Source organism: Thermothielavioides terrestris, chromosome 2 (genome assembly GCF_000226115.1).
Source record: "Thermothielavioides terrestris NRRL 8126 chromosome 2, complete sequence".
Lineage (NCBI taxonomy): Eukaryota > Fungi > Ascomycota > Sordariomycetes > Sordariales > Chaetomiaceae > Thermothielavioides > Thermothielavioides terrestris.
The window spans coordinates 7,114,212-7,128,604 of NC_016458.1; the positions used below are offsets into that span (position 1 = coordinate 7,114,212).

Here is a 14,393-nt window from a genome sequence, read left to right on the forward strand (position 1 = left end):
AAGGAGTCATTGACGTTCTTGATCGAGTAAGAAAAGATAGGTAGAGCAGAAACCCAGCAGCGGGGCGTGAAGGAGAAACCTCGCTAGACCTCTATGCATTCGTCCGACGAGTACCTTATCATCAAAGACCAGCTTTGCCATTGTCAGAGCCATGTTGGTATCAACGCAGGAATTATCGTCCCTCTCCAACACAGAGTTTTTGCCCACTCCTTCCAACGCCGCCAACCCGCGGTGAGTAATGGTAGGCCAAACAAATGAGTTCCAGATCGTCAACCACATCCACCCCGATATCTTCCCAGACATCCCGGCATAGTATATGATGTCAAACTTCACACCACGCCATACATAGTTACCAGATCAACCCCATCGAAGCCCCACGACACCACCACCTCTATGTTCCGCACATGCCGCCAGATGAACCCCCAACGAAGCCCAGTCCCACCACCTCCTCCCTTCTCTCCTAATATCTCATAAAATCCATAGAAACATATCGCGTAGTTAGATCAAAACCAAATCATCAGCCCGTAGTCTGCGACACCTGTCCCTGTCCCTGCCCCTGGTACTGCCCTTTCCCACCGCCCGGGCCCGGCGGGCCCTGTAGCACCAGGAACGGTCCCGGCGGCGCCTTGGGCAGCACAGGAACCCCCGTCTGCTGCGGCGACACCGGCGTCGCCAGCGAGCCAGCCGGACCCGCGCCAGCACCAGCCCCAGCCCCAGCGCCAGTTCCAGCACCAGTCCCAGCACCACCTGCACTGGCCCCAGCCCCACCAGCGCCGCCAGCAGCAGCAGCAGCAGCGGCGGCGGCAGAAGAGCCAGGAAGAGGAGGGGGAGGCGGGGCAGCAGGGACAGGCGTGTGGAACAAGAAGCCGCCGTCGTGGGACCGCCCGCTCGCCATCCGGCGCACCTTGGACCGGCGGTACGCGAGGGGGCGGACGACATTCTCGAGGAAGAAGGACCCGCCGCCGCCGCCGCCGTTGGCCGTGGCCGTGAGGGGCCGGTCGTCGTCGCCGTCCGAGAAGACGTCCTCGGGGAAGGACTCGTCGTCCGAGGCCAGGTCGCCGGATGCGGGCGCGAGCTGCTGCGCGTGGTGCGACGCCGGCGCCGACGGCGACGTGACGGAGCGCGCGTGGAGGCCCGGGCGGTTGGGCGGCGTGATGCTTGTTACTTTTGTGGCGGTGGAGGGAGCGTTGCTGTGGTGGCCGGGCGTGAAGGCGCCGGGGTTCATCGTGTTGGTGGGTGGTCCGCCTCCTCCCTCGCGCCCCGGGAAGACGGGCTTGTCCGCGAAGCCGTTCTGGAAGGACATGCTGCTGTTGCTGGACGCCTGGTGCAGGATGGGCAAGATCTGCTCGTCGTACAGCTGAGCGCCGGACTCGAACGTGTCGGGCGAGAACTCGGTCACGGTCCGCGACGACCGCCCGTCGCTGGGCGCGCTCGTCGACAGGTCGTCGAAGAAGTCATCCAGGCTGTCCAGCTTCGAGAACAAATCCCCCATGTGCATGTCGAGGGCCCGTCCGTCGTCCGACACCATGGTGTCCGCGCGGTCCGACGGGCCGGGGAAGTATCCGTACGGGAAGTCGTCCGTGTGGAACTCGACCTCGGGCGTCATGGTCGGCTGCGCCACCACGCCCTCGTCGCTCTGGCACATGTAGAAGGCCGCGTGGATGTTGGCGCGCGTCGAGTCCGTCTTGCGCGCCGGCATCGGAATCGCCCACCCCGACGCCTCCGGGATGCCAAACAGGCTCTGCGTCCGTTCGTACTCCTTGCGCACCGCCTTCGACGTCGGCCGCGTCATGCTCATGCGCAGGTGGTGCTTGTCCATCGAGGACCCGGACATGGTCATGATGTTGTCCAGCACTTCCAGCGCCTCCATGCAGTACTCGGTCTGCAGCAGCCGCAGGAGCGGCGAGATCATGTCCGAGCCGTGGCTGGCAATCTCGGGCTTCTTCATGTCCACCTCGGGCAAGATCACCCGCAGGATCCGCATCGTCTTGATCTTGACCCACGAGGTCGCGTTCGTGAGGAACCCCATCAGCATGGTGACCATGGGCAGGTCCAGCGCGGGCAGGAAACGCTCCCGCAGCGCCGCAAACATGTGCGCCACGAACTCGTTCTCGGACGAATGCTTGGAGGCGAGGTAGTCGTCCAAGACGACCGCCATGCCCGTCATGCCCAACTCGTCGGCCGCCGCCATGAGCGTCTCCGCCGTCTGCACGACGCCGCGGTCGAGGAACTGCTGCTGGTCGCGGGCGTGCAGGAATCGGGGTAAGTTGGCAATCACCGTGAAAAAGAATCGGCTGTCGTCGCCGACGAGCGCGTCGCTGGGCAGCGGGATGAACTTCTCGAGCGTCTGGAGAGTCAGTTCCAGGCACACCGACGACCGCAGGCCCTTGTAGAGCAGCGGCTGCACGCCCTCGAACGGGCCGTCCCACTTGGAGGGCTGTCCGTCGTAGAGCAGCCGTCGCACGGTGGGAGACTGGAAGTCGAGCTTCTTCAGGAACTCGTTCAGCATCTCCACCGCCACGAGGAATTCGCATTCGTTGATTGACTCGAGGCAGGCGCATGTGGTCCAGAAAAGCTGAGGGAGCGCCAGCAGCTTGTCGGCGTCGAGCTTCACGATCAGCGTCTTGAGCGTCGTGAGAATCTCCATCGAGAACGTCTGGATCTCGGCGTCTTCGTCCGCGATGGTGTTGGACAGGCGGGCGAGCATGTCCCCGAGCATGTACTGGTCGAGCGACGTGAGGATGCACCGAAAGATCTGAAATGATCGGCAGGCAAGGTGTCTGACCGGACAGGAAGTCGCCCAGGTGAGCGAGAGCCGGCCCCATTGGTCTTTGATGCCGGGAAACGTTAGCTCGAACGTCTTGACGACCTCGGCTGTGAGATGCTCCATGCTTGGCGGCACCTTGTTGTCGTGGCCGCCGACCTTTCCGTTGCTGTCCTCGTAGCCCCACACAACCGACCGGTCGTGGCGACGGATGGCATCCACCAAGCTCTCGATCCCCTGCTTGGTGGCCGCCGGCGTGTCATCATCCAGCTTGGAGATGACGAGCTCGTGGATGAGGTGCACCAGCATCTCGCGAGCTTGCTCCTGCACAAGCGGCGTGTAGTGATCCCAGAGGACCGTGACGACTTGCAGCAAGATCGGGACGCTGTCCGCTGTGAGGCTGACGGGCGCCACCATGAGGTCTACGAGGAGGATGAGCGAGAGTTGGCCAAGAGAGAAGCCGGCCTGTTTGGTGCCTATAGGGAGGGCCTCCGAGAGATCCGCGCAGTAGGGCATCATGGCGATGTCTGGTGGCGGCGGGATAGCTTCGCGCTTCTCATTGGGCACCATGGCCTTGGGCGTGATCTGGAGCAGCAGAAATTCGACCACCCTGCTGCCCGGCGTGCTGTTCGTGCTTGCAAGGAAGACGACGATCTGCTTCGCGTACTCGACGAAGTTCTGCTCTCTCCGCTCCAGACACAGAGACATGATGAAATCCAGGATGAGCCGCACGTTCCCCGGATACGGCCCAGTCGCCAATGCCTGCCAGAGCGCTTGGACTTCGTTGTGCAGCGCTGCGCTGGATTTGATCGTGATCTCGAGGAGATTGGCCAGCAGCACGTACGATTGCGCGATCGGCCCCCCATTGGGATCAACCTTGAGCTCGACCGCCTGGATCCACGGAAGGATGACGGCGATGATGTTCCGCTGCGAGGCAGCCTGCTGCTCCTTAAAGTAGAACGTGAACTCGGAGAAGATGTGGAACGCAAGTTCGGTGTGTTGCTTCGCCAACCGCTTCGAGATCTCGAACTGAGCCAGCTTGTAGACGGCCTTGGTCTTGTCGGATATGCTGATGTCGAAGTCCTGGATCTTGGAGCTACGCGGGTGCGGCTGCCTCTCATCCAGAGCCTTCAAGAGGTGAGCGGCCCTGGACCTGACGGCGCTCTGGTCGTTGCCCAGCATGAAGAGGCAGAGACCCAGGAGCTTCCAGAACGGTGTGGGGTACTCGGGCTGCTCCAGAAGCACCTCAGTCACGGCGAAGAAGTAACTCTCCAGCATCTTTGGGGCATCGGCGAGGTAGCACCTCGAGATGCAGTGCTCGAGCAGGTATGGGAATTCCTGGTTGTGCACGATCAGGTTCTTCAACGCCCTCCTGCCGATGACGTTCATGCGGTCGCTACCCGAGTTGAAGATCGCCTCGATCCAGGCCAGCATCCGCCGGACGTCGAACTGTAGAGATACGCCGCTCTCGGTGGTGGCACTGATGGGCCCGGCGCAGAGCGCAGCCATAGCGCTGAGAGCTGCCGTGCGCAGGTTTCGTTTCTCGATCTCCATCGCCGCCGACACCGTCCCTCGTTCGCCCGCTGTCTTCTGATCAATGACGGATTGTCTCATGTTGTCCTCTCTCTGCCGAATCTGGAGCTGGTTGGGAGAGAAGCCGCACCATTCCTCCATCAAGGCGAATGCCGATTTCCGAGCTTCAAACGTCATCCATCGGGACGGATCCTTTGTCCGGTTGATGCCGCCGAAGAGCTCCTCCATAAGGCCGCAATAGTGCCGTCTTAGCTTCTGAAATTCCCAGTCCATCTGGACCTCGCCGTCCATCAGGAAAAGCTTGAGATCCTTGGCGTACGCGACCAAGTTGTTCAGAATCCAGTCGTCCTGGTAAACCTGAGGTTCTCTCAAAAAATGCGACGTAAGCTTGTACACATGCGTGATCTCGGTCCGCAGCACGTCCATCTTGCGGTTCCGGCGGGGACTGCTGTTGGTACGCTGATGGATGCGCTGCCGTGCGTCGTCGTTGCACCGCGAGACCTGCCCCTGGAGTTCCTCGAGCAGCGTGCGATAAATGTGGATGTTGATAGAGCCCATGGCGATCACCACCGCCTCCCGGATCGGGGCGCAGGAGACGGAGAGCATGGGATTCAGATACTTGAAGAGCGTCCTTGCCGACCCAATCTTCTCTGCAGCCGACGACGCCTTGGATCCCTTTCGGCCGTGCACGCCGTTGGGCGCCCCTGGGCCCTGGGCATTACCGGGATCCGCAAGGGTCGTGCAAGCAAAAACGAGGTACAGCTTCCACTGCTCAATGACAACCTCGGGGTGCGTTGTTGGTGTCTTGCCCGCCATCCGAGCACTGCTGGGCTCCACATAAAACTGGCCCCGAGGATCGCGTGGCGGTTCGGAAAGCACCGTGATGACTTTGTAGAGCTGGAGGATTCTCTCGCAAACGAGGTCCCGGCTGAGGGTGATGGCGAACGGACATTTATCGAAGGCGATGCGGATGAAGTTGGGGAAGATCTTGAACCACAGCGTGGTGTCGTACGAGACGTCGCTGGTGCAGAGCTCAATCAGGGCTCCTTGGCTATTGGTGTTCTGCATTCCTCGCTGCAGCCGGCTCCGTTCCGCCACGGTGAGCTGCTCGTCATTGAAGCTCATGACCTGCATCGAGTCGTTCTCGAGGATGTCGATGAGTCTCGGCGTGTCTTTCTCACGGCCGCTCGGCTTCCTCAGGACGGCGTCAAATTCAGTAATCAAGCGAAGGACGCTGACGGCGTAGTAGCGGACCCGCCGAGATTGAGAGCAGAGGAAGAACAGGCCATGCGCCTCCACCTGGTCGACCTCCGCCCAGACGCTGGACAGGTCAAGCTGGATGCCCCTCTTCTCGGCGACGCTGGATTCGCTGCTCTCATCCGCGGCATTCCGGGTCTTCTGTTTGATCTCCTCGATCCATATGTGCAGGAGCTCGATGTACAACATCAGCGTTTTCTCGATATGTCCTGGGCCAAGCATGCCCCCATCGGACATGGTAGTAGAATAGCGGTCATCAAAATTGAAGATGAAGCGGGCGAATCCCATCGTAACCTGGTGAGCGTGAGACTGCCGGGCAATGGCTTTCAGGGACTGTGCGGACGACTCTGCAATGTTGGGTTGAACATGGGCAGTCCCGGTGCAGAGAAGATTGATCAATGTGTTGAACGGAATGTCGGGCGAAAGACAGCGCGGCAGAGCCTGGACGGCGATGTGCAGCAACTCGTAGAAGGCTTGCTTCTGATCATGAGAGCCGGAGCTGTCGTCCCTCCGCGAGAAGTTGAACGTCTCGCTGATGGGCGTCTTGGGGCCCGGGCTGTTGAATTTCTCCATCTTATCGAACTTCTCATCCAGGGCAGCCTGGCCGCCAAACGCGTTGTCACAAATGATGGTAATCTTGCCCAGAATCTCACAGAACCTGACGTAATAGTCCCGGACGCTTTCGGTGAGCGCGGAGACCAAGACCGGCCTTGTAAGCCTCTCGCCGCCGGACAAGGCCGCCCAGGCAACAGGCGGAGGGTCCCGAGACGAACCAAAAACTGGCGACGTCGGGGGCACACGTTCAGGCACCGGAGGCGGGCCATACGACTGGGGGAAGGGCGGCCTGCCCTTGTCACCCTTCTCTAAATCGGACACGATAGTGAGGAATGCCCGGATCCCGACCACCATCCTATCCGGGTCCAGCTGTTCGATTTTGAGCTCCTTGTTGGAGGTGAAGAGATCGGCATTGACCAGGGGAAAGATAATGGTTCGGAAACAATATTCCGGGTGCTTGTACCCGATGAACCTGATGATTTGGATCAGGGGATCGATAACGGCGGAATCCGTAGCGTTCAAGGTCCTCTTGGCGTTTGGGAGAATCATCTTCAAGACCTCATCGAGCTTCCGGGTCATGCCCGAGGAAGTGTCGTTCGTGCGGTAGAGATAGGTCCACACCAGCCTGGAAATGACCTGCAGACAGAGCGGCCTGGTGAAGCGGTCCTTGAGGCGCGGCTGCAGCGGGTAGATCAGCTGCAGCCACTGACTAACAAAGGTGTCCGGCGGCGAGACGCACAGCATGGTGGCCGCCAGAGGGAAGGCGTAGTGCCAGTGCCGAGGCTTCACAAACATCTGGGCCAGCCGGGGCCCGACCGTAGCCAGAACCTCGTTCCATTTCGGATGGGCAATGTCGCTGTTGGTAGCCTGGGCCGCTATGGGGAGCACAAGCAGCTCGAACACCTGGCAGAAGGCCGACTTTACCTTGGGCCCGTGGGACCGGCTGAAGAGCTTGCCCAGCGAGGCCATGAACTCACAGGATCGATCCCAGGCTTCTGCCGGCGCCGTTTTTATACGGAGGTGCTTCATCCCACCCAGGACGAGCTCCATCTTGCTCTCGATGTCGCGGGACCCGGATGACGGGCCCTTGGCAGCCAGCTCTTGCAACGAGCGGTCGAGATCAACGATGAAACGATCAGTCACGGTGGCAAAGCTGAGCTCGCTCATGGCGCCCATGAGTTGGGCGAAGAGATTCCAGTTGGACAGCTTTAGGGGCGAGGCCATCAGTTGCTCGGTATCGGAGATCTTTAGCTGCCCGAAGATGATGTTCTCCAGCTTGTCTTCCATCTCGGGCGTGATTGAAGCCAGTGTGCTCTGTGCCATGACCTCGAGAAGAACGCGGCAGAGCACGTAGATGGAAACAGTCGAGCGGCGCTCCGCCTGCGCGACGTATTCCTGTTTTGCGGCCAGGGACATCTGCGCGCCGGCATGGGGCTCAGGCCCGGAACCTGCCGCGGCCGGCTGCATCGGTTCTGTGTGACGTCTTTGCAGCGATCCGGGAGCGGGGTGGATGCGCGACTGTTGGAGCTGGGTCCGAGCCTCATTGGCGGCGTCGCTCTTGCTCTTCCTCCATAGCATCATCGAGTCGATTAGCGGCTTGGGTTTCTGCTTCGCAATGTGGCCCAGGGCCACGATGAGCTGGTCGAAAGCCGGGTCCACGCCGGGACCGCATATTTGCTCTACCTGAGGCTCTGGGTCAAAGGGCACGGTGATGCACTCGTTCAGCTTCTCCTCTGCCTGTGCAATGAAGGAGGTAAACAGCACATGTAGCGCAAACTCCCCCACGGTTTTCTGTTCGTCTTTGTGGTGGCGTGACGAGTGTGAGTGGTGGTGAGCGTGGTCCCTCCGGGAGGACTTGCCACTATGCCTCCTCTCCATCTTTCCTCGCCCACCAAACTCGCCGGCAGCGGCCGAGGCGGCCCTTTCGGGAATATTCGGCACTGATGCGAGGGTCGTTCCTGACATGGCAGTGGGCGGCCGCGGTCCGGCAGACGCATCGCTATCCGGACGGGGGAAGGGTTGCATCTCGGCCCTATCCGGCATGAGGCCGGCGCCCGCAGCGGCGATCATTTGCGGGCTGAGCGGGCTGGAGGCCGAGCTGGTGAGGCTTCCGTTCCTCGAGTGCTGGATCCCATGGACGATGGATGTCTGTCTGTGGTGACCGTACGACGATGCCTTGGGGTCGACGACCCGCTCAATCACGCCGGCGAGACCGCTTCGAGAGGCTGGCGCATGGGACCGTGGCGGCGGGAGGTGGGAGTTGGGATCGGGACGCGGGAGCTTCTCGATGGACGACTCGCGCGAGTGGGCGACGCTTCGGGAGCCTAGGGCAACAGGACGTATCGTCTTCTGCCAGTCTTCCTCATCCTCCTCGTCGAGCCGCGAAACGGCGCGCGGCGAGAACTTCAGGGGCTCGTGGTCCGGCAACGTCGTCTGGGACGGAGCTATGCTGGTCAGCATAACGATGTCGGCGCCGCATGGACTCTCGGGCTCTCCACATGGCATTCTGAAACAGACGGCCAACCGTCGAGGTCATCTTCATGGGACCCCCGTGCTGGCGCCGAGTCAGAACCCCCAGTGGAGTACAGTTGAAACGACGACAGCGGCGGCGGCCGGGGCGGGGGCGACAAGCTGGCAACAAATGTTTCCGTTGCTCGACACTCCAACCATGCATTCGTTCCCCGAGCGCCACAACTCGCAGGACGAATGCACAAAGAGAAGGATGGGGATTGAAAGTGCTTGCAACTCACCCATTTTCCACACGTCACCTCTTGCATCACCCGCGCGGCAGAAGCAATGCCTGCTCAACCTGGGACACCGATGCAGAGAACGGTCGTCGTCGTGGCGCCAGACGGACAGCAACGACTCATGCGCACCCCGTCTGGACTGTTCGCGCGGCGCTGGAGGACGATGAGGTCGGGCGCCCAGACCGGCGCGTGCATTCCCGCTGCAGGGCTGCCAGGAGCAAGGGAGCCTCTTCAGGGGTAGGGGGGTATCAGCCAATCACGACGAGCGGGCGACGCCGCTGCCCCGCCAGATTCAAGGCACCCTCAAGATCAAACAGCCAATCAGCGCAAACCTCCCAAGTCGGTGGTCAGTTACCGCACACCGAGAACCACTGGAAGGTCGAAAGGACCAGCACAGGCCCATGGTTAGGGTTAGGTAGTTATTGCTTGGCTGAACGAGAAGCAGATGGGCTTCACAGTAGCTGCTAAAAAGGTGCAAGATAACGTTACCAACTGTGCGCACGTCTTGGATTCATCGAAATCAAGTTCTTCCTCGACGAATACAGGCCGAGTGCTGGTACGCTCCATGCACTATGCAGCCTGCAAACAGTCGGCGATGCGAGGAATGGTTCAATAGCTGGCTGGTGAAACGTGCGGGAAGGAAAACGGCGCAGCAACAACGGCCAACTTCAAGCTCCCATAACTACGGAATACCTACCTACCCGACCGACTGATTATTCTCCGCACCGGTGCCGGTGGTGTGGGTAGTCGGCGGCGTGGCGCGCAGTTCATCCCAGGCAACTGAATCGCGAACCGCTTTACTGTCGCCTCTGCATCGTAGTGCTCGCTCTTGGTAGCGGGACCGGACATCGCGAGCTGGGATGATCGCGATCTAGCGGACATGGGCGCCAACGCTTCGGAGGTCGCGCCGGGAGCGAAATTTTGAGCGGGATGGCATGTAGTTTGCTGCGTTCGGAGCACACACAGCAAGGACCTACCGACCTAAGTTATGTCGGTCTGCAATGCGTGAAGGTGGTTCCCGGGGATTGCTGCATCTCGCTCTGGCGGTCACCGAACAGGGAATAGGGAAGTAAAGTGGCCAGATGTCCGCTTCCGCTGGGATCCCGAGCGGCGCATACCGCAGCACTCCGCCGGACTGTATGTGGGGAGGTCGTGAGGCGGCAGATGCAAGGACAGCGGGGTGTCATCCTCGCTGTGATCTTTCAGACCGAAAAACGCGGGGAATCGCTCCACACATCTCCAGCTTCACGTACTGTGTGTGGAGTTGCATCACTCCGTTCTCTTCGCCGGACGTGAGAGAGATGGGATGGAGTTCTTCAGCGAACAAAAAGGGCCAGACCCTTGCCTCGGGAATTGCAGTTGAGCGATACAGATTGCATACTGTATGTTGTACAATCCGCACTGTGAAAGTTAGGCCCTTTACCGCCGGGACGAACGGTACCGAGTAAGATGGGTGGCATGACCGGAGAAAAACCTACCAGGACGGACGATAATGGCGACAAGCTTGCTTTCGAGGAGAGAAGAGGACAGAAAACAGAGACAGAGAGGGTGAGGTATTCAACATGCACATGCACTGGAGTAACCAGGAGGAAGTTTTATCGCATGTGCGGATCACATGTGCGGTACACACTCAGTACGGACTCAAGAATCCCGAGGAGTTCATTGCTCAACACAGCGTCAACGGAGTAACTAAACTGCCAGCTCCACTCAGTCAGACGAGGGCTGCCAGGGTCTCGCTGCAGGCTTCGGGAATGCATGTGGTTAACGTTAAAGTGTCGAGAGTAAAATAATATGTGTACACTTCCTTTCGGGGTGCCATTCTCGGTCTTGTCCCTTCCTCGTCCAACTTTACTCCGTCGTTCCCGTCGCGCACACACGCTCGGGTTCCTCGCCCGATTCCTCCCTCCGCTTCGCTCGCAATCGCGCAACAACAGGCTGCGATTGCCGCGACTCCCGTTTTCCGTCCCCGCGATTCCACATCTCGCGGGCTTCCCTCAGTTTCTTTCTTCGGCCTCCAACGTTGGCGCTGCCGCACCGGTCCGCTCCGTCCCCATCCCCGCGGCTAACGTTTCCCGCCGACCCGTGACCCAACGGATCCGGTCTCCGGACCCTTGAAGAAAGCCGGCTGCACTCGGCCGGTTCTCGGGAGTCGCCCACACAGAGTTTCGCCTCTCGACCGTCGCCAGGGCAGCCCCTTTTCGGGCGTTCCTTAAAACCCACGAGGACGTCCCCGGCCCTCCCCGCCCCCACTTTCGCTGTCTCCCGCTCCGCCGACTGCAGATTTCTCGTCCACGTGTCTTCCGCTCTTCTCAGCACCAGACACTGTCCCTCGTCACCATGGCTGAACTTGACACGTTGGACGTTATCGTCCTGGCCGCCATCCTCATTGGGACGGTGGTCTATTTCACCAAGGGCAAACTCTGGGGCGTTACCAAGGACCCGTACGCGAGCTCGTTTGCGAATGCGAATGGCGCCAAGGCGGGCAAGACCCGGAACATCATCGAGAAGATGGAGGAGTCCGGGAAGAACTGCATCATCTTCTACGGTTCGCAGACCGGCACCGCCGAGGATTACGCCTCGCGGCTGGCCAAGGAAGGCAAGAGCCGCTTCGGACTGGAGACCATGGTCGCCGACCTCGAGGACTACGATTACGACAACCTCGACGCCCTTCCCAGCGACAAGGTCGTCATGTTCGTGCTGGCAACCTACGGCGAAGGCGAGCCGACAGACAATGCGGTCGACTTCTACGAGTTCATCACCAGCGAGAGCCCGTCTTTCTCTCTCGACAACGACCCTCCCCTCGGAAACCTCAACTACGTGGCCTTCGGGCTGGGCAACAACACGTACGAGCACTACAACTCCATGGTCCGCAATGTCAACAAGGCCCTGCAGAAGCTCGGCGCCCACCGCATCGGAGAGGCTGGCGAGGGCGACGATGGCGCTGGCACCATGGAGGAGGACTTCCTGGCTTGGAAGGACCCCATGTGGAAGGCTCTGGCGGAAAAGATGGGCTTGGAGGAGCGCGAGGCTGTCTACGAGCCCATCTTTGGCATTGTTGAGAAGGACGATCTGACCCCCGATGCGCCCGAGGTCTACCTCGGCGAGCCCAACAAGATGCACCTCGACGGCACCCCTAAGGGTCCCTTCAACGCGCACAACCCTTACATCGCGCCGATTCAGAAGTCCTATGAGCTCTTCAATGTCAAGGATCGCAACTGCCTGCACATGGAGGTCGACATCAGCGGCTCCAACCTGAGCTATCAGACCGGCGACCACATCGCTGTCTGGCCTACCAACGCCGGCGAGGAGGTCGACCGCTTCTTGGATATCTTCGATCTCACCGACAAGCGTCACCGTGTCATCGGCGTCAAGGCCCTGGAACCCACCGCCAAAGTGCCGTTCCCGACCCCGACCACCTTCGACGCCATCGTTCGCTACCACATGGAGATTTGCGCTCCCGTTTCGCGCCAGTTTATTGCTACGCTTGCGGCATTCGCCCCCGACGAGGAATCCAAGGCCGAGATGACCAAGCTCGGTAGCGACAAGGATTACTTCCACTCCAAAGTCAACGCTCAGTTTCTCAACATCGCGCGTCTCCTAGCCATCGTCAGCAAGGGCAAGAAGTGGACTAACGTTCCGTTCTCGGCTCTCATCGAAGGCCTCAACAAGTTGCAGCCTCGTTACTACTCGATTTCTTCGTCCTCCTTGGAACAGCCCAAGCTCATCTCCATCACCGCGGTGGTCGAGTCGCAGGAACTGCCCGGTCGTGAAGACCCATTCAGGGGCGTCGCGACAAACTATCTCTTGGCTCTCAAGGAAAAGCAGAACGGCGATCCCAACCCCACGCCTTACGGTCTGACCTACGAGATCACGGGTCCTCGTAACAAGTACGACGGCATCCACGTCCCGGTCCACGTGCGCCACTCGAATTTCAAACTTCCGTCGGATCCCACGAAGCCCATCATCATGGTAGGCCCGGGAACCGGCGTGGCCCCCTTCCGAGGATTCGTCCGCGAGAGGAGAAAGATGGTCGAGAACGGCCAGGCTGTCGGGAAGACGATCCTCTTTTTCGGTTGCCGGAAATCGACCGAGGACTTCATGTACGAGAAAGAGTGGGAGGTGCGTGGTCTTTCCTCGACGTTTTTCGCTTTGCCTTCAAGAGGTTCTCTTCTTTGCTGACTGAGGTTGCAGGAGGCCAAGCAAGTCCTCGGCGACAAGTTCGAGATTGTGCTCGCGTTCTCTCGAGAAGGGCCCAAGAAGGTTTACGTGCAGCATCGCTTGAAGGAGAGGGCCAAGGAGGTCAACGAGCTGCTCGAACAAAAGGCGTACTTTTACGTCTGCGGTGACGCCGCCAACATGGCGCGCGAAGTCAACGCCACCCTGGCGCAGATCCTGTCTGCGGAGCGGGGCATCCCCGAATCCAAGGCGGAGGATATTGTCAAGCAGATGAGGGCAGCCAACCAATACCAGGTTCGTCTCGGTCTTGTTGCGTCTTGGCGCGGACAACCGCTAATCTTGCCCAACAGGAGGATGTGTGGTCGTGATACACGAAACAAGCTCCCGGTGAGTGACGACGCAGTACACGGTAACGGCGCTTGGTTGAGAGGTATAGTTAGCCATTTTGCATCCGGGCATTCTGGGATAGAAGGAGTCAAGAGAGGGAGCTATGTCCATATCCTGTCGGGTTTACTCTCTTCTGGCTCGATTAACTAGAATAATGTCTCGTTTTTTTCTTGCCCTTTTTGCCCTCCTCCAGCTTCTTCATGTAGCAAAGGTTCCCCCGATTCTTCAGTATTGTTAACACTCCGCTGTACCTACAAGATACACCAATGTCACGGCTGGTACGCTTCAGCTCATTTGAGGCCCATGGCACTGGCCCCCCTACCACGCAAGTTCTCTCTCGCACTACGGAACACATTACGTTGTGTCTTCCATGTCCCAGGCCCTTCATCCCATGTCCCACGTCCCGACACTGTGGCTTGCCAAGATGCCCCGCAGCGCTTTCTCCTCAAGTTCCCCTTCGCCAAATTCCAGCTGCCCCTTTCCGCCTCTCCCGAGTGGGACGCAGCCGAGCGGAAGATCTCCCGATCCGTGGTTGCCAACCGGTTGGATCAGCGGATCCTTGAAGTGAGCAACTGCATGTTTCCCCAGCATGTCTCCGAGTTTTTGTTCCCTTCTTGGCATCGACGGTACTCGTACACATGTACCTACCTTACCAAGTCGCGCAGCTTGGGATGGCAAGGCGGAAGAGCGAGCACGAACTTCGTTGCTTTTGTCGGAATTTCGAACTGTTGGAGAAGCGCAGCCCCTTGCTTCTGCCGTCCCATGAGGGCTTGACCCTTTGTTTCCTGACAGCAACTGGAGCACAAATATTCCATTCACTGTCTGTCTGGAAGCAGGGAAGCGAGGGAAAAGCAAGTGGAAGAACACTTATCCCTGAGACAGCTACATATCTCCTTTCCTGAATCGGTACTGAGAAAACACGCTGGCTGCCCAGGACATCATGCAGATATCAAGCATGAGGCAGGGGGAAGGAG

At 59.6% G+C, this 14,393-nt stretch overlaps 2 protein-coding genes across 2 annotated transcripts; one reads left to right on the forward strand and one right to left on the reverse strand.

The window, feature by feature from the left end:
• Positions 1-410: 410 nt before the first annotated feature.
• Positions 411-9,036, reverse strand: THITE_2115295 (uncharacterized protein). Its single transcript, XM_003653120.1, has 2 exons — positions 8,860-9,036; positions 411-8,553 (listed from the first exon to the last, which is right to left on the reverse strand). The coding sequence occupies exons 1-2, from the start codon at positions 8,861-8,863 to the stop codon at positions 518-520; spliced, it is 8,040 nt and encodes a 2,679-aa protein (XP_003653168.1). The 5' UTR covers positions 8,864-9,036; the 3' UTR covers positions 411-517.
• Positions 9,037-11,082: 2,046 nt separating this feature from the next.
• On the forward strand, positions 11,083-13,111 carry THITE_2115296 (uncharacterized protein). The gene has a single exon (XM_003653121.1). It carries the CDS (start codon positions 11,194-11,196, stop codon positions 13,033-13,035), a length of 1,842 nt encoding a protein of 613 aa, XP_003653169.1. The 5' UTR covers positions 11,083-11,193; the 3' UTR covers positions 13,036-13,111.
• Positions 13,112-14,393: the final 1,282 nt, after the last annotated feature.

What these genes read in the sequence shown, in the direction of transcription:
- THITE_2115296 (XM_003653121.1), top strand. Translation starts at nt 11,194, where the DNA reads ATGGCTGAACTTGACACGTTGGACGTTATCGTCCTGGCCGCCATCCTC.